General features: G+C 41.2%; 1 protein-coding gene across 1 annotated transcript in view; it reads right to left on the bottom strand.

Moving 5' to 3' along the window:
* Nucleotides 1-17,742, bottom strand: part of col25a1 (collagen type XXV alpha 1 chain) — a 48,023-nt gene that overhangs the window by 8,456 nt on the left and 21,825 nt on the right. The window contains exons 11-29 of the mRNA XM_088990380.1: nucleotides 14,202-14,234; nucleotides 14,097-14,132; nucleotides 11,560-11,604; nucleotides 10,529-10,591; nucleotides 9,078-9,146; nucleotides 7,246-7,290; nucleotides 7,066-7,110; nucleotides 6,911-6,988; nucleotides 6,742-6,765; nucleotides 5,514-5,558; nucleotides 5,069-5,113; nucleotides 4,886-4,966; nucleotides 3,187-3,249; nucleotides 3,063-3,113; nucleotides 2,589-2,615; nucleotides 1,340-1,420; nucleotides 1,053-1,088; nucleotides 140-193; nucleotides 12-65 (exon numbers count right to left, since the gene is read on the bottom strand). Coding sequence (XP_088846506.1) covers nucleotides 12-65; nucleotides 140-193; nucleotides 1,053-1,088; nucleotides 1,340-1,420; nucleotides 2,589-2,615; nucleotides 3,063-3,113; nucleotides 3,187-3,249; nucleotides 4,886-4,966; nucleotides 5,069-5,113; nucleotides 5,514-5,558; nucleotides 6,742-6,765; nucleotides 6,911-6,988; nucleotides 7,066-7,110; nucleotides 7,246-7,290; nucleotides 9,078-9,146; nucleotides 10,529-10,591; nucleotides 11,560-11,604; nucleotides 14,097-14,132; nucleotides 14,202-14,234 — 975 coding nt within the window. The remainder of the gene's footprint in view (nucleotides 1-11; nucleotides 66-139; nucleotides 194-1,052; nucleotides 1,089-1,339; nucleotides 1,421-2,588; nucleotides 2,616-3,062; nucleotides 3,114-3,186; nucleotides 3,250-4,885; nucleotides 4,967-5,068; nucleotides 5,114-5,513; nucleotides 5,559-6,741; nucleotides 6,766-6,910; nucleotides 6,989-7,065; nucleotides 7,111-7,245; nucleotides 7,291-9,077; nucleotides 9,147-10,528; nucleotides 10,592-11,559; nucleotides 11,605-14,096; nucleotides 14,133-14,201; nucleotides 14,235-17,742) is intronic.

The following is a 17,742-nucleotide window of genomic DNA, read 5'->3' as shown; positions in this document are numbered from 1 at the left end:
CGGAAACTCACAGGTAGTCCATAGGGTCCCCTCGGTCCTGCGTCCCCCGCTGCCCCTCGCTCACCCTGACCCGGCAACATAAACAACAAAATCAGCCGAAGCTTCAAAATTTAGTTGAAGGTGGCAAAGTGCTTCTTACTCTGTCCCCCTTTGGCCCGGCCGGACCAGCTGGACCCGAGGGCCCGTCTGTGCCCTGCAATGAGAAGTGTTACCGTGGTGATTGCATATCGGTGGCGCTCCTCCTTTAAAGGGAAATTCCCCCAAACATATTTGGACAATGACCCTGTGCACGTGATGAATCCGTGCGTGCTCGTGCTGACATATGCTGCGCGACGTTTTGCGAGTTTGTTTGCTAACGCAGTGGTCCCTTGAAATCACAGTTTAATTGGTTCCTTATCCAAACTGGCAACTCCATTTCAAATTGAAAAAAAAAGACACATGAATGAAAGTTTCAAAAGAAACAGTTTTGATAGATGATGGTGAATGTATTTTTCTATAAAGCTAAACACGACTCAACTGTTGGTCTCATAGCAGTTGAGGGAGCCAGCATGCAACAAAAGCTCCTTGTAGTACTTTGAGAATCATTTATTTTGAGCTTGAAAGACGAAACGCACATTCTTAAAATCAACTCTGAAGATCCGGATGACTGTTTTGCGGATCCATGAAAAAGCTTCATCCTTGCCAGCCGCAATGGGGTGACAAAAACTGGACTCAAAACCACACTGAACTGCTGCTAAAATGTCAAATCATCAATTTAAAACCCAAGTGGGAGATAGTCGGATCCACAAAGTAGGGTGACTGCAAGCCAAAAATAAAAAAATAAAATAACTTATATTCATCTCTCCGGATTTCTAAATTTGAGTCGCAGCGCAGAGCGAAAATAAATGGACCAAGCAATGGCTGGTTGTTGAGGCTTTTAAGAAGTCAAGGAACCACTCGCTAACTTGTTTGCTCATGCGTGAAAAACAGGAAGTGTGAAAAGCGGGTTTGAATGACAATCGGAGACGGGACAATGAGAGTTTTGGGGTGGTCGAATCATCTCGGTCACTCACCCCAATCCCGGGCTTGCCGTCCAAGCCGGAGGCTCCCTGCGTGGTTACGGGCGTATGAGTGACATGAACATGGACAAGGCGGGATTAGTACCAGATGAACTCTGTTATTCCTGCACATTCTCAGGCTGAGTTGACTTCCAAATAAACGCTGGGTTACTGGGATTTGGCAAACTAATCAAGCAAATGAATGAGAGCATACGCACACGCATACCATCAATATAATACACATACGTACAAACACTCTGGTGCACAAATCCACAAGTCGTAGAGGCATTGGGCGTACTTACAGGGAGCCCTAATGGTCCTCGGTCTCCCTTGTGGCCTGGTTCTCCGCGTGCCCCTTTTGTACCGTGCAAACCGGGTTCACCCTGCGGCATAAAAGATGTGAACACATGTAAGCGGGAAAGATACAAAGCACCGAAACGAAGTAGATGGATAAGGAGTCAATAGCATTGTGATGGAAGGTGGCCAAACAACATGTTGTTTCTGAGGAGTTATTACAGTTTATGAAAACTAAGAAACTGAGGAAATATAAATAAAAAAATCATTTTGTTTTGTTTGAAAAATAAACAAAAAAACAAATAAATGAATCAATAAATAAATAAAAACAAAGGCTTCAAAACAATTCGAAGATGAACTACGATGACAGCTTCTGTTTATAAAACAAGTACAGTAAAGTCTCGTTATATCGATATTCAAGGGAGTCCGAAAAAATATCGATATAACCAGGACTATCGATATATCTGACCCTGTTTGCATGTAATTTTTTCCGTGCGTGCATAGAAATAGTATCGATATAACCGGGACTATCGATATATCCGATATCGATATAACGAGACTTTACTGTAATTAGAATTATTGGGAAAATGCTTTATTTTTTCATCTGTCAATTATCGGGGGAAGTCAACTCCAAAATTTTCTTTACACTAAGAACTTTTATGCAGCCTCACAATACACAGTATTGACAACAATTAACAAAGAAAATCAAATCCACCCGTTATGGTCCATCTAAGAGAGCGGCCATTTTGTCACTTCCTGTCTGAAAAATGAAATCACAGTATGGCAAAATGGCCGCCTCATGAGATGCACATAAAAGGGGTACATTTTGCAGCTTAATTCATATTCCACAAATGTAATATTAATCAGAGTGTTGCTTGATTAGTCGAGTGGAGGCACAAGAGTCCCAATATATCTGTAAAGACATTTTTTAGGTTGATTTTCTCTTTAAAATCAAATTTGAGCTTTCTGGGTTAAATTTCAATTATTATTTGGTATTACTGTTATTTGAGAATTGTAGTTTACTATCACACATTATATTCTTCATATTTATTTTTCACTCAACGTATCTAAATATATATCTAAAAAAACGAATCAGAAAAGAAAACAAAAAACATCCCCTGAACAAAATAAACAAACAAATTAAAAAAAACTCATGAACACTAACTGAATTCAAACCAAGATAAAAAAGAAAAATCCCAAAATACTATCATCATGTTGATGACACAATTGGACTTCTCCAACAGGGGTATAAATTACCTTTGGTCCGGGGAAACCGTGGGGTCCCTGAAAGACAAAACAAGGAACACTTTATTTTTCAGAGAACATACACGGCAATTGTCATTGTCAGCATTTATACAAGCTTTTCCACTTTGTCATATTCATCAAACGCACACGTGCACACAAACACACACACACGCACACACACACATGCACGCGCGCACACACACACACACACACACACACACACACACACACACACACACACACACACACACACACGCGCACACACGCACACACACACACACACACACACACGCACACACGCACACACACACACACTTTCTCCTTGTATTCCCTCATGTACTCAAAATGGAGTTGATCTCAAATCCCAAGTGTCACATTGCCGCCACCTACTGGCATCAATTTGTCACTTCAGTTGTGAACAAACTAGTACCAGGAAGCTCCTCCACAAAGACAAGTGTGTCATGTTTTTACAGTGCTGAGACTCACCATGGGGCCAGGGGGCCCATGAGGTCCTGGTGCCCCTGGAGTGCCAATTATCTAAAGAGATACATATTTGGGTCATGTGAAGCTTCGAACTTTCCCGTTAGTCTTGTGGAACGGTGAAACTCACTGATGAGCCTTGTGGACCAGGCAGACCTGAATCTCCCTTGTCTCCCTTCACTCCGTTTGTGCCCTGCGCAAAAAAAAAGTCATATGTCTCTTAAAAGACAACCAACGTCACTTTTTTGTTTCCTAACTGACATCAGAAAAACGTTTTATAGCTAAAATACCCCAAATACGCAGTATGATATTTTTATTCAAATGCAAAACACCAATAAAAATGACTGAAAGTGTCCAAAATCTGCAAAAAATTTAGCTGCGAATTGGGCATTTTCAGAAAGTCCCGCCCTTAGTTCGTGACGTCACGCCAAGACGTCTTGCATTGCTGGAGAATCAAAACAATGGCTTCAGATTCGGAGAATATGCTTTCTTGTTACACATCCAGTTATGAATATGATTCAAATAGTTCTGAAGAGGAAAGCATACATGTTTGCAATCGATTAAAGAAGTACTTATCAATCAATTATGTATCAATTCCAGCCGTCAGGACTGCAATGTAGCGTCCCAGAAAACGCACAAAATGGCCACCGAGCTGTTGTGAGGAATGAATCAGCCCGTTTCCACAGGCTGATAAATTTTCAGACCAAACAAGCACATAAAATACAGTAAAGTCTCGTTATATCGATATCGTTTATAGTGATAATACTGCTTATTATGACACTATTTTCATTTCCCGTGCACATTTCTAGTCTTTTTATGTATAATTAGTTCCGTTTAGTACGATTCGTGGTTTTTACGATAATCCGGTTACTACGGTGCTTTTTCATCTCCCGCCGGCCATTTTGCTATGTTTATATCGATACACGCCATCGGTCGCGCCATTGGTCGACTTGGTCACGTGAGTTTGTTACGTGACCAGCTCCCGTGTAGCAGATCCATTTCCATTTTCAGATGCCAGCTCGTGTGTAGCAGACGAGATTGAAGTGTTTGTGTTAAAAGGTAAAAATGGGAAGCAGAAGAAGATTGATGACTTTTTTAAATTGCATACATAATACAGTAAGATGTAAGCGTTGCAGTTTCCCTGTTGTGTTATGTACATGCCCACTGTACTGTATATGAATGCAATGGTTTTTTTTGCAATCGTCTGCTGAAGCGTGATTTTGAAAATTACTGTACATTCCATACTGTGTATTAAAGGACAACCAATGTCACTTTTTGTTCAAATGCAAAACACCAATAAAAATGACTTCACGCCAAGACGTCTTGCATTGCTTGTGAATCCAAACAATGGCTTCAGATTCGGATAATATGCTTTCTTGTTACACATCCAGTTATGAATATGATTCAAATACACTGTAGTTCTGAAGAGGAACGCATACATGTTTGCAATCGATTAAAAAATTATATGTGCCATTTTGAGGCAACATTGGGGGAACATCTCCCCCCCCCCCCAAAAAAAGGCACAAAATGGTGAGCTCATGGCCAGCTCCGTTTCTTATATGGCGCTTGGATGCCATTTTTTGGCGGCTTTTGTTAATGCAGTTCGGCGCAGGACGGATATATCGACAGTACGGTTATATCGACATTTTTTCTAACTCCCGAGAATATCGATATAACGAGACTTTACTGTATAGCTATATGCGGTGGAATCTTTGAAAAATACGCTCAGTAGAAGTCATTTGAAGCCATTATACAAATTATGGACACAACTTGTCCGGAGACGTCGGTAGTCCTTTAAAGCACTATGGGAATATTTGTATATTTCATACAGGTAAGCCTGGTAAACCGGTTGCTCCTTTGTCTCCTGATGCTCCAGGCATTCCCATGTCTCCCTTGGAACCCTTGTAGCCCTGCCAAATAATGAACTAATTATATAAATGATTATATAAAGAAGGGGGAAAAAACACTGATTCTGTCTTGAACAGTTTCATACATCTGTGACGTTATCTTACCCGTTCTCCGTCAAGTCCCGGTAGCCCAGGCATACCACGGTCACCCTGCCGCAACACAAACGGGAAAACTCGTCATTTAGTACAGCAGGATGAGCATACATCTATTCACCATCTGAACCATTTCTCCTCATGAGGGTTGCGGGCATGCTGCAGCATACTGGCCCAGCCATCTTTGGGCAAGAGAAGGGGTACAACCGGAACCGGTTGCCAGCGAATCACAGGGCACATATAGATAAACAACTACAGTATTCACACTCAACATTACACCTAGGGTTAATTTAGATTTTAGAGTGTTCAGTTAGCCGACCCAAGCATTTTTTTTTGGAACATGGGAGGAAACCGGAGTACCCGGAAAACACCCACACAGGCAAGGGGAGAAAATGAATATTTGAGGCCTTCCACAGTGATGTGCTAACCGGTCTACCGCCGCACTGCCCACACGTACCTTCATACCGTGCGGTCCTACAGGCCCAGGAGGACCCGGCGGGCCCTGCACACAAGCAAAGACGTCCCATTTTATAATGACACACTTTAGCAACGATGAAAAGCAAAGCTAGCATACGTTAAGTGATGATTTGGAAGAACTGAAGCTTTGAACACATGCTGAGTAGAAAACATGTTAGCTGGGACATATCAATTCAATGATGCAAAGCTGCCTTGACGTACAAATATTATTTGTTACGTGACCATGCTGGAACCTCAAAACAGCAGGCAATCTTTTTGTTTCCTCCGTACTTGCTTTACTCTTTCATGTGTTGACATTCTATTTCAGGCATGTGAGTTTTCATCTTGAATTTGACTTGCGAGCATGGTCACATAATAAGTTCAATTCGTACATTTAGGCACAGCCGCTTATTACATCCACATTGAATATTTTTGATGAAAGCATGCGAACAATTGTCGCAAATTAGTACCTTGTGAACAATGGCTGACGCGAGTAATAGTCAAAGGAACACGAACACACAAGCCTACTATCCTACTGTACAGCATTTGCAATGTAGGTCTTTGTGGTGCTACTTTGTGTGCTCAGTATTTTATTTTCTTTCGATGGTTAAACAGGTTTGAGAACGACTGACAGACAGATGATTGTTGGTGACGGGGATGACATTATCACTTTTTGGAGGGGGACTTAATTCATTCACTGCCATTCCCAAATGTATTCTGGAATTGAAAAGCATGACATGGAGCACCATTCCCAAATTTGTTTGGGTTTTGGTTTTTCTTGTGTTTAGGGTGCTGATGAAGCACCGGTCAGACCTCTGAATTTTTTTTCCCTCCCTCGAGGTGGCACCATTTGCCTGTGTACAGCTCCATTTCAAGCTCAGATAAGTCCAGACCCAAATAACTTCGACATTAACTCTTTTTTTCTAATTAAAGAAGAGAGTCCCAGGTTTCTTCCACTTAATTGAATATTTATGTAGTCCTAAAACTATATTCTGTGGGTCTTGCAATTTGAGTGAAAATACCAAAAAAACACTGGCACTGGAGTGGAGACATATTTGCACATCGTCTGGCAGTGAATGAGTTAATGAAGAAAAATGTAGACCAGTTCAGTCACTGTTTGGTCCATAAATGGTTAAAAAAATAATCATGGTATAGGCAAACCGCAGTTAGGATTGTGCTCATGCGATGAACAACGCAGATGGGAATTATTAATACAGACAAATAATTACCGTCACTGTAAGAGTGGTAATCTTCTGCAGCACACCGAAAAGGAGAGAAATAACATTGCAGAGAAAACAAACCTTTGCGTCACCATATGGCACAGACATACCCGAAGAATTATATTTTCAAACCGCGACTTGAGACGATAGAGCCAAAAGATATCATCCGTTGTCTGACCTGCAACGCTTCCTGAATGTTCCCATTGTAGTCAATAATTTCCGTGGCCCCCTGATCTCCTTTTTGCCCAGGTGGGCCCTGCGAGGATATTTGGCACATTCATTAAACAAATATTCGATACCGATGATAACATCACCTGAAGGCTAGAATCTCACCTTTGGCCCTGAAAGCCCAAAGTCTCCCTTTTCTCCACTTTCACCCTAATTCAGAATGGAGAAAATGTAAGTTAGTTGACCCCATGGACTCCGAATGACCACCCCCAACCCCCCCCCCCAAAAAAGTATAATAAAATAACATAAAAAATAAACAAAAAACAGAATGGTAATGATGATAACCTTTGACCCCTTGGTTCCAGGTGTGCCTGCCTCTCCTTGTGAACCCTGATAAAGAAAATAAAATGACAAGTACATGACAAAACAAGCATTCCCATACTTTGTTTTTCAAAATATTCATTTCATTTAAATGTAATTTTATTTAATGTTCTTTTTTTTGCCATTGACATTTTTATAATTGTATTTGTTTTCAACCTCTGGATGACGGATGTCAAAATGATGGAAATAGAGAGCGGCAGCGAATGTGTTGTGTCTTGAGGCGGCCTAAAAACGCAGCTTCAAGTATTTCAAAAAATATTTTTTGTAGTATATGTAATTAAATGTTTATTTATTTATTATGTATTATATATTATTTATTTATCTATTTGTCTATTTATTTATCTGCATGTCTATTTATTTATCTATTTATCTTTTTTTATCTATTTATGGATCTGTTTATCTATGCATTGATCTATTTATCCATTTAGTTACTGTATCTATTTATCTACTTATTTATCCATCCATCTATTTATTTATCTATCCATCTATTTATAATAATAATAATACATTGCATTTTAAGCGCCTTTCAAAGCTCTCAAGGACACTTTACAGTCACAGACAAGCATAGGTACAATAATAAATAAAATACAATCAGAAATAGAATGCAATAAATAAAATAGAATTATAAATAGAAACAAGAGAGAGAGCTACACAGAAAATTCAATTTTAAATAGGTGGGTTACTTGTAATTAGGCTCAACAGTATTTATTGATTTAATTATCCATCTATTCATTTATTTATCCCTCAATTCTTTATTTATCTATTTATCCATCTATTTACCTATCTGTCTATCTGTCCATCCGTCTGTCCGTCAGTCTGTCTGTCACTTTATTTCTTTGTTTATTTATTGTGGGTGAATCAGTTCACGATGATCCCAAAAATGAAAAATATACATTTTCATTTCAGAGGTAAATTCAGTGTAAAGCCAAAGTCAATCCAGAGTAAAATGTGAGTGTTGTCATTGGGAACGAAAAATCACACCTGCACCTTGTATGCATATTTTTTGTTGGCATTACGAAAAATCTATTTTTTTAATGTAATTACTTGAACAATCGTTGGGATAATCAGAAGATTTATATCTCAAAGGAATTGGGAGCCCAAGGTGCAGTATAAGAAGCATGTGGGGGGATGCTCAGACAGCATATAATAATAATAATAATAATAATAATAATAATAATAATAATAATAATAATAATAATAATAATAGAAGTACGAAAACTACAGCACTGGTAATTGAATCCATACTTCAACTTTGACGTATTTATACTTCTATATGCACATTGGTGGTACTTCTGCAGCTGTGACGACAAGACTCCCAATTTTTTGGTGCCCTGCCCTTCACAAGGTCGAGTGAAGTTGGTGTTCAGGTTTCCATGTCATCCCACTTATTTAAAAAAAATCACATGCGAGCGGCCCTCGAGGGAGTCGCACGGTGTAAGTTTTCACACGTAAAAAAATACAAAAAAAAAACCAACGGTGTTTATTTGAAGTCTGTCACCGATTAAGGCGAGATTTCACTTTTGTTTTTAATTAGTGTGTATAACACGTGCGGGTTATCTGAGTTGAGACTGCCGTTTATTGAAGCTACCTGCAGGGTCTGAGCCAGACATAAACAAATGGCCAACTCATTTCCCCTGAGTTGAAATATGCAAACTCCGGGAAGAATGTTAAGATCAGGATTTTGATTAGAATGCTTTCGGCAGCACTCTACGAACAAAATGAACATGTCAATCAGACCTTATCTCAGGGTAAACTTGTGCCTCTAGGGGGCGGCAAAACAATTAGGAATAACATACCTTTGGTCCGACAGGTCCGAGGTCGCCTCTTTCGCCTTTTCCGGGTGGTCCATGTTCACCCCTTTCCCCCTATACGCACAAACAACAACAATTCATTTTCGTCGTCTGCCCCCGTAATTATGCGTATATCTCAAATTTTTGTTTACGTTCTGCCCTTCCTGCACTCCTCGGTGTACTTTGTAGTGAGTGAGCAAACATGCCCAAGAGATGGCGCTATGGTGCAATTTAGATGTGCTTCGACTCGTGTAACCTTTCTTGAAATGAAGACAGACCAACCTAAACATTTGTACAACATAACGCCCCTTCTGCACTCCCCCCAAAACGAAAAGGAATGACTTGCCATAAGATAAACCACCCATATTGAATCCCTTCCTCACAAACACATTCTGGATGTCCAGACAAGAACATTATTAATTGTCCTCCTTCATGTGCATGTGGAGCATCACAGTCAGTTTCTCAGTGTGATAATATCACGACTCAAAGGAAGCACAGAACGGTTCACTCCCCACTGACATTTTAGAGGTAATGCAAAAGCAAGGGCCGAAAAAAAAAAATCCAAACCTAAACAATAAAACACGTTTAGCAACAATATTTGGATTCATTTTGGATTGATCAAGGCAATGGCACCGCCTTTAGGCCTAAAAAATGCTAACACAAATCCATTCATCTCTTTTCGAAACGCTTTATTCTCACGAGGGTCACGGGGCGTGGTGGAGCCTAGCCAAGCCATTTTTATGCAGTCGGCAGGGTACACCCTGAACTGGTTCCCAGCCAATCCCATTACACAACCATTCACACTCACAATGACACCGTGGGACAACAGTGACTACTCCATTAACCTTCCAAGCATGTTTTTGGAATGTGGTAGGAAGCTGGAGAAAACCCCACACAGCAAGGTCTGAGCACAGATTAAAACCTTGTACCTCTGAACTGCAAAGCCAACGAGCGAACCAGTCAATCGTGCAAAAAGAAGTTAAATTCTATGAATGCAAGCCTGAAGTCAAGCTAGCAGTCATCCATAGCACTTGCTACTACATCAAACTCCAAAATTAAATCTTTGTTAGGCTATTGAATTGTAATGCTTTGATTTTGAAGTTAGCATCTGTGTTGCCGGCCTGATACGTTACGGCCACTTTTTCAGGTTTTTTCACATGTCCAAATGACTGATGGCTTGTGTCTTGGTACATTGCAGGTTAAAATTAAGAAGTGTCACTGCTTTGTATTTTTGTATTTACAAGTGCCTTTCAAAACTCTGAAGGGCACTTTACAGTGACAGCCTAAGATTTTTTTCTGCGGGCGAGCATCGGCAGCCAGGTGTTCACTCAACCCGAACGTAACGCACACTCACACCACTAACTCAAATACGTACTATTACAAGGACCGTGTATCAGCAAAAAATGAGCTCATCGTGTGTGATGTAAACTGAGTTGTACAATGTGGAGCTCTCCCACCTTAGTTCCTGGAAGGCCCGGGAGGCCTGGCTCTCCCTGGGGACCGAGGAATCCTGGCTCTCCCTACATTCAAGAAATAACAAGACATTTAATGTCCTAAGTGAGAGTCACATTTTAGTACAACTCGCACGGACGAGGAAAAAAAACTGCACATTTCAGCCACTTGAGCGTTTTGCTCCCAGGACAGCGTCGCAATGTGTACTAACGGTATGGACCACACTGTAAAGTCAGTAGGGTTTCTCATCTCAGACTTATGAGGAGCGAGGGGATGCTATGAGGTGCGACGCTGAGTTCAATGTCGGCTAAATCATCTGCGACCGCCCGCCTGTCGTCACACGCTCGGAAAGTCGGCGGACGATGCAGAAAGTGGCGAAAGTGCAATCTCAGAGTTAGGTGAGTGCTACGTTAGCAAAATTCTGTTAGATCCATCAAGCATTCAAGGCTTTTAAGTTGAGAAAAAGTGCAATATTAAGCTTGACAAGCATAAAAAAGCACAGTCAACATTTGTGAATTCAGTGCATTGTTGACAAATAGTTTTTTTTTCCTTCATACATAAGAAAAAAATCAGGTGACTCAGCCAGAAGATGCAAACAACCATCCATGCAACTTCAAACATGTGAGGCCTGCATTGGTGGACATGATGGACAGCAGTCTATTGATGGCCTACGACTTCACAGCCTTAAAAACGGAATGCAATGTCTAACACATACCATCAAAAAGTGTTTTATTTATTTGTTCCAAAAGTCTCACGAAAAGCAGATTGTGCCCCACAAAAAATACCTCAAACCTGTTCCAGACACCAAAAAAACAAAAAAACAAAACCAAGATAAAAAACTGATTTTAGAGAGAATAACTATCGTTTCACACCCAGAAAACAATGTGAAAAAATCTAACTTAAAAAGGAAGCAGATGGAGCCACAAAAAAAAGAAAACAAACCCCCCAAAAAATTGTTGAGTATTTGTTGTGATGGGCTGAAGCAGATGGAAAGCGGGCTGGGAGAGGGTGAGGATGGAAACAGCAAATCATTTACCTTAATCCCTGGCAGCCCAGGCAGGCCTGGAAGTCCTGGCTCTCCCTACACAGGAAGAGTTGCGACATGTTACAGCGAAGCTAAGCTAAGAGGCGCTACGGGAATCCACAGAACATTCGTTCTTCACATGTTCAATTGGCAATCAAAGGAAAACAAATCCTTATTTTTATATTTCCTTTATAATCAAACGCATTTCACACCAGAATTCTATTTTAGGTTCAGATTGAAATGAATTTGAAATCACGCAACTCAGATTGAGTTTTTAATAGTAACACTTAGTGGGTGCAGGTCCAATCATCGACTGCACTTCTGCAGTTCAGCTAGAGACTCTAGTCAACACAGTTTCCTTGTAAGCACAAAGGGCCATACAAAAAATAAATCATTGTTAACTCATTCACTGCCAGACAATGTGAAAAAATGGGTCAATTTCAGTGCCAGGGTTGTTGTCATTTTCACAAAAATTGCAAAAGCCACAGAAAATTGAGTTGTAGGACTACATAAACATTCAGTGTAAGAAACCTTGGTCTCTCTACTTTGATTAGAAAAAGAAGTTAATTCCTAAGGTATATGGGTCTGGAGTTATATGTGCTTGAAATGGGGGTGGCTGTACAAAATACAATGCATACATATTGATTTATACAGCGCTTGAACAACAACTGAAGCTGTAACAAAGCGCTAACATGGACAAAAGGCAAATGTTGCCCCTCGTGGAAGGTAAAAACACTGCCAGAGGTCTGACCAATGCTTTATCGGCACCCCCACAATGAAAACCACGTCCAAGAATGGCGCTCCACGTCACACATTACAATTCCCGAATAAATTTGGGAATGGCAGTGAATGAGTTAATAAGAACAACAAAAACCCATGTATGGCTCAGTGTCATGTTTTAATGTAGTTGTTTTTGGTTAAAAACAATTTCAAAAGAAGAAATCCAACCAAATCCACCATCTAATCTGGATTTACCCCATTCCCTTTTTCAATTTTGGATTTGACAATTGAAAATGGACTGAATGCCCAAGATTTTGGGATTTGTGTCACATCTCATCTTTACAACCTGATGTGCCTCGTCGTCCGTCACTAGAGGCTGTCACCGGGAGAAGGTAGCTCACATGCACTTTCACACCAAACCATGCCATCTACATAGATTAGTTTGTTAAATCACTCAAACTCGCAACCTGCAATGCAATTAATTTGGCTGAAAAAAAAGTTGCTGCGATCACACTGCATAGTTGAAAAAAGGTCTTTGCAACAGCAAAGGTGATCATTTGGGATAGCTTTCGATGTCGCCGACAAGCTGAGATCTTTGAATAACACTTCCGACAATCAAGTCTCTCGGCGAAGCTTAGGAGAGACTTTACAAACAAAAACTTGGATGATCTACACTCTGTCCCAATGTCCGTGTTTATGGCGTATAGGAAGGAAAGATTAGCTGTAACATTACACAGGGGGATCACTGCAAAAGCTGTAAATTGACACTGTGGCGAATGAAAGCGTCGTAAAAGTCATCAACAAAAAAGCCTTTCTCGCGGTATCTTCCGCATTTGCGACAAATTGTGTGAGGATGTCCGACAGTGGCGTTTAATGCGCAACCATAACTTCAAGTGATACTGTGTCAGGGATAATCGTACGTCAGCCTGTCAGAACAATTACAGCGGCTGTAAGTTGTGTGCGAAGAGGATACGGGTGTTTGCTAAAAAGCTCTCGGGTTTGTATGAGTCCACAAATGAGAAATGACTCATTTCCTGCGGCACTGTATCCCATTGAAGGTAAACTTCATTAGAATTGTTTTTGTAAGACTATTTTGCCACATTGTGTAAAAAACAAAAGTGACAACATCAAGATGGCATTATGCTAATTACCACATGCAGGGGTGGCGCCACACAGGGTCTTCGGTGCGTCAGGAATTTGTTTGACCTTTGTTCAAATTCCCAAGGACATATTACTAACCAGAATACACTAATTTGAGTAATTATGTAATAATAAGTGTAATAAAAAATTCTCGACTTTAGTTCCTCTTGAAAAGAACCTGCCGCTTGCTTCCCCATCATCCATAGCCTGCCACGCATGTTTCTGGAATGTGCGAAGAAATCAGAGTACGCGCAGAAATACCACACAGGCATGGGGAGAACATGAAAGACCGGAAATTGAATTGAACCTCTGCATTCTGAGGTTGATGTGCTAACCATTGAACACCGGACCGCCCACATTTCAAGTCCATATCAGATAATTGTAGTCCATCCACTAGGATTGCATAATCTGGGAGGTTCGCGCGCCATGAGCCAAAGAAAATGTCAAGCGAGATCGCCGTGATGCTCCGCAGCTAAAAGTTGCGTCAGGTTCTCGCTTGGCCTCCCGTGGAGCTCGCTCATCATTCTCTACTTTGGAGACAAAGGCTCGACTGAGATTGGAATTCTCTGGTCAAAATTTGATCCTGAGTGATGTGATCTTGCACGTCCACGCTACTCTAGCCCGTCAACGTCTGGCAGCGCAGACATCAATTTACTTTACAGCTTCAGCTGCAGAAAATCCATCTTTACCTTGTGTCCGCTTCTTCCGGGCTCTCCAGGTTCACCCTGGAACACAAGAAAAGACAATAGTTGGTCATACTGTTTTAGGGTTTTAGGTTGTTAAATTGCTTTTACCTTGATGCCTGCCGCCGATGAGCCTGCATCCCCCTGCAAGGCAAATAAATAAATAAATAAATAAATAAATATTACCAGGCTAAGGATTGATCCTTGTTGGACACCGCACATGACAGACAGCAAAGTTGTTCTGTCATTGAGATATAAAGTGAGCCAAGAACAGCAGGAGGGGGATAAGTCTCTCTGGTGAGGTCATTTGTGACCATGACCAGTGAATGTTCTGCATTATCACCAGTGGAAAATAGATTGTCACTTTTCATGCACACTATTTGTGTTGAGATTATGATGGACTGCTTTTGTCCAGGAACTTGGATGGGGCAGGTGACAACCAGTTAACATTTACGCTCTAAAATGTCCCTAGGTGTTTTACGAGGGCCTGAAAGTCCTTGTGTGCTTAACTCATTCGCTACCATTCCCAAATTCATTCGGGAATTGAAAAGCAGGACGTGGAGCGCCATTCCCGAATTTGTTTGGGTTTTAGATTTTCTTGTGGGGGTGTCGATAAAGCGCTGGTCAGACCTCTGGCAATGTTTTTCCCTTCCAGAGGGGGCAGCATTTGCCTTTTGTCCATGTTAGCGCTTTGTTACAGCTTCAGCTGTTGTTAAAGCGCTATATAACGCCCCCATTTTAATCTCAGATAACTCCAGACATATATAACTCAGCAATTAACTCTTTTTTTGGATGAAAGAAGAGAGTCTAAGGCAGGGGTGTCCAAAGTCGGTCCTCGAGGGCCGCCGTCCTGCCTGTTTTCCAGCTCTCCCAGGAGCATTGCACCTGATTCAAATCATCAGGACCATTTTGATGCTGCTTCAGAGCTGGCTGATGAGCTGATCATTTCAATCAGGTGTGTTACTCCTGGGAGAGCTGGAAAACAGGCAGGACAGCGGCCCTCAAGGACCGACTTTGGACACCACTGGTCTAAGGTTTCTTACGCTGAATTGAATGTTTATGTATTCCTAAAACCCAATATTCTATGGGTCCTGCAATTTACGTGAAAACTACAAAAACCCTGGCACTGAAGTGGACACATTTGTGTACATGATCTGGCAGTGAATGAGTTAATGATATTACTCGTGAGGACAAAGACCGTATTCTGTACCATCATATTGGTAGAATATGGAATAAATGTGCGAAAAGCTTGCTGCTAATTGCAGACATGAAGAAGCCAGACTGCCCCCACGTGCCATCTTGCAGACAAAACAAGAGGCCAACGAGTCTAATGAAGTGTGGTCGCTCGGGAGGAAAAAAAAAACATCAGAGAGCAGGAGAGCAGCTTTTGCTTTGCGGGTTTCTGCACACTTGCCTGCTGCTCAGTCACTGCTGAGCAGCTTCTAGCTTTTTATGGGACACATTATGCTGCATGGCGGACAAGGCAGCTTTGAGCGTTGGCGTGTCTGAACTCTCGACAAGGTATACTTTAAATACATTTGCTCGAGAATTGCAATTGAAAGAATTTGCGCATGAGCCCAAAGGCCCGTTTGGAAGAATGACTTCAGCGCAGCAAAACACACTTGACACCTGCAGCTGCATTCATTTTCTTTAATGTCACATGAAAACCATATATTAGCTACAAAAAGGTCTTGTTAAACTGCTTGTCAGGCAATTAATTCAGTCTAAGCGCTCTTGTCAAAGTGCTAACCTATGCAACGCTGGGCTATTTAACAGCAGGGAGTGTCTGCTTTTATTTTGAAATGTCACCAGTGACTCACGTGAGAACGATTAGCAGAATATGCAACACATTCAATTCAAACAAATATGTGTGTGTGTGTGTTTAGGTTTTGTCACTGTGGGCCTTTCGCTGGACAATTTATGGGGACTTCCTGATTTCATAAATATTTCAACGCGAGCCACAAGACGCCGCCGCCGAAACCGCAGCTGCGTGTGGCATGGCGAACCAAAACATCTCGACTGGTCCAATTAGTATACTAAGGCTACATCCTGCGATTAAAGTGTGTCGCCATGGCTCCAATTTACAGGCAGCCGCGACGCACGCTGAGCGCTGCAAGTTGAGGATAAAAGCACAACCGCTGCTTGGTAAATTGGGCAATTTTCCAGCTATTTGCCGAAGCGCGATGTCTGGATGGTGGCGGCTGTACGAGCAGCTGCATACGAGTCATCAACATTTCACTCCATTACCCGCATTTCAACAGAGGAAGGGGGTAAAATGAGAATTTACATGTTCACTTACACAAACACATTGTTCACAGTTGGCAGCAATTGGAAAATAAATATCAAAGAGGGTGTTGCCATTTTCTATTTTTGGAATGACAATTAATTTGTGATGGATGCTTTGGGGATTTAGATGCAGGGAAAATGAAGGATTGATGTGTAGTTTTGCCAGAGAGTTGGGCATACAATCAAAACCGCCGGTCACCCTGTCTCGTGAGTTTGTAAGTGGGGCGAATGCAGCATGGTTACTTCCATTGAGTACACCGTATAAAGTTGTTGCGGTGGCACAGGGGTCAAAGTGAAGGCCCGGGGGCCAAATCTGGCCAGCTACATCATTTTATTCGGCCCACGAAAGCAAATCAAAGTTGTGAAATTTCATGTTGCTTGTTAAAGTCCGACCCAAAATTTCAAATTGTTGTATATCAACCACAATAACAGTCATTATTTTTTTACTTCAAACTTGAGTACTAGTTATTCATTAATTTGTTATGCACTCTGTATGTCATATGTTGAGCGATTAAACATTCAAATTCATAATGGCCCCTGAAAGAATACCGTAACGGCAATGTAGCCTGCGGCAAAAAAATGAGTTTGACACCCCTGCTGTACGGTAAGTGACTATTAAACTCAGCCGACAAAAAATTAAGGACAAAGAAATGTTCACGTTCATATAGATTTTTAGAGTCCAGCAGAAATGAGATTGACTTGTGGACCGATAGTGTGTGTCAAATAGGCTTTTGATTGACACAATATGACGCACTAATACATATGATATGATACACTAATTATGTAAATGCGATCCATTTCGCGTTTTTATCAAGTTGGATTTTTTTTATCTGATGGATAATATTCAAATTTCCCCAATGTGGGACTATTAAAGGCTTTCTGATTCTGATATGTTTTTTCCCCTTTTGGCAGACTGATAATTGACAGATGGCAGAGAGCGGTGAAATTCAGCTATGTCCAAAAATAAAGGAGCTGGACTACAATTTCACGATAAGGGAAGCAGGGTTAAAATATCCACGACTGATGAAGAGGAACATTTTGGTTCGACTTAAAATAATGACGAACTGATGACGACGAGTCGGTTCCGCCCCCGACCCCACAAATGACATTTTGTACACTTTATCACATTTTATGGACAAGACTCCCTCTTGTGACTGACGAAGCAAGTTCTAACTAAAGTTGTTGATTCCATATGCCGTGATCATTTTCATTGGGGATATTGAAGAATGACGCCCCAACCAAATTATAGCACGTGCACTCCAGCATCACCACACGGGTTGAAACCCAAAACCATTAAATGCGAATGGCATCGTTGGCCTCAGCGCATCCAAAGTGAAGGTGGATCTATCATCTTGTCATTTGCTTT

The sequence above is a fragment of the Hippocampus bargibanti genome, linkage group LG02 (assembly GCF_051943395.1).
Source record: "Hippocampus bargibanti isolate YZ-2025 linkage group LG02, ASM5194339v1, whole genome shotgun sequence".
Classification (NCBI taxonomy): domain Eukaryota; kingdom Metazoa; phylum Chordata; class Actinopteri; order Syngnathiformes; family Syngnathidae; genus Hippocampus; species Hippocampus bargibanti.
Note: the sequence above shows the minus strand (reverse complement) of the source record. Positions and strands in the feature narration are given on the sequence as shown.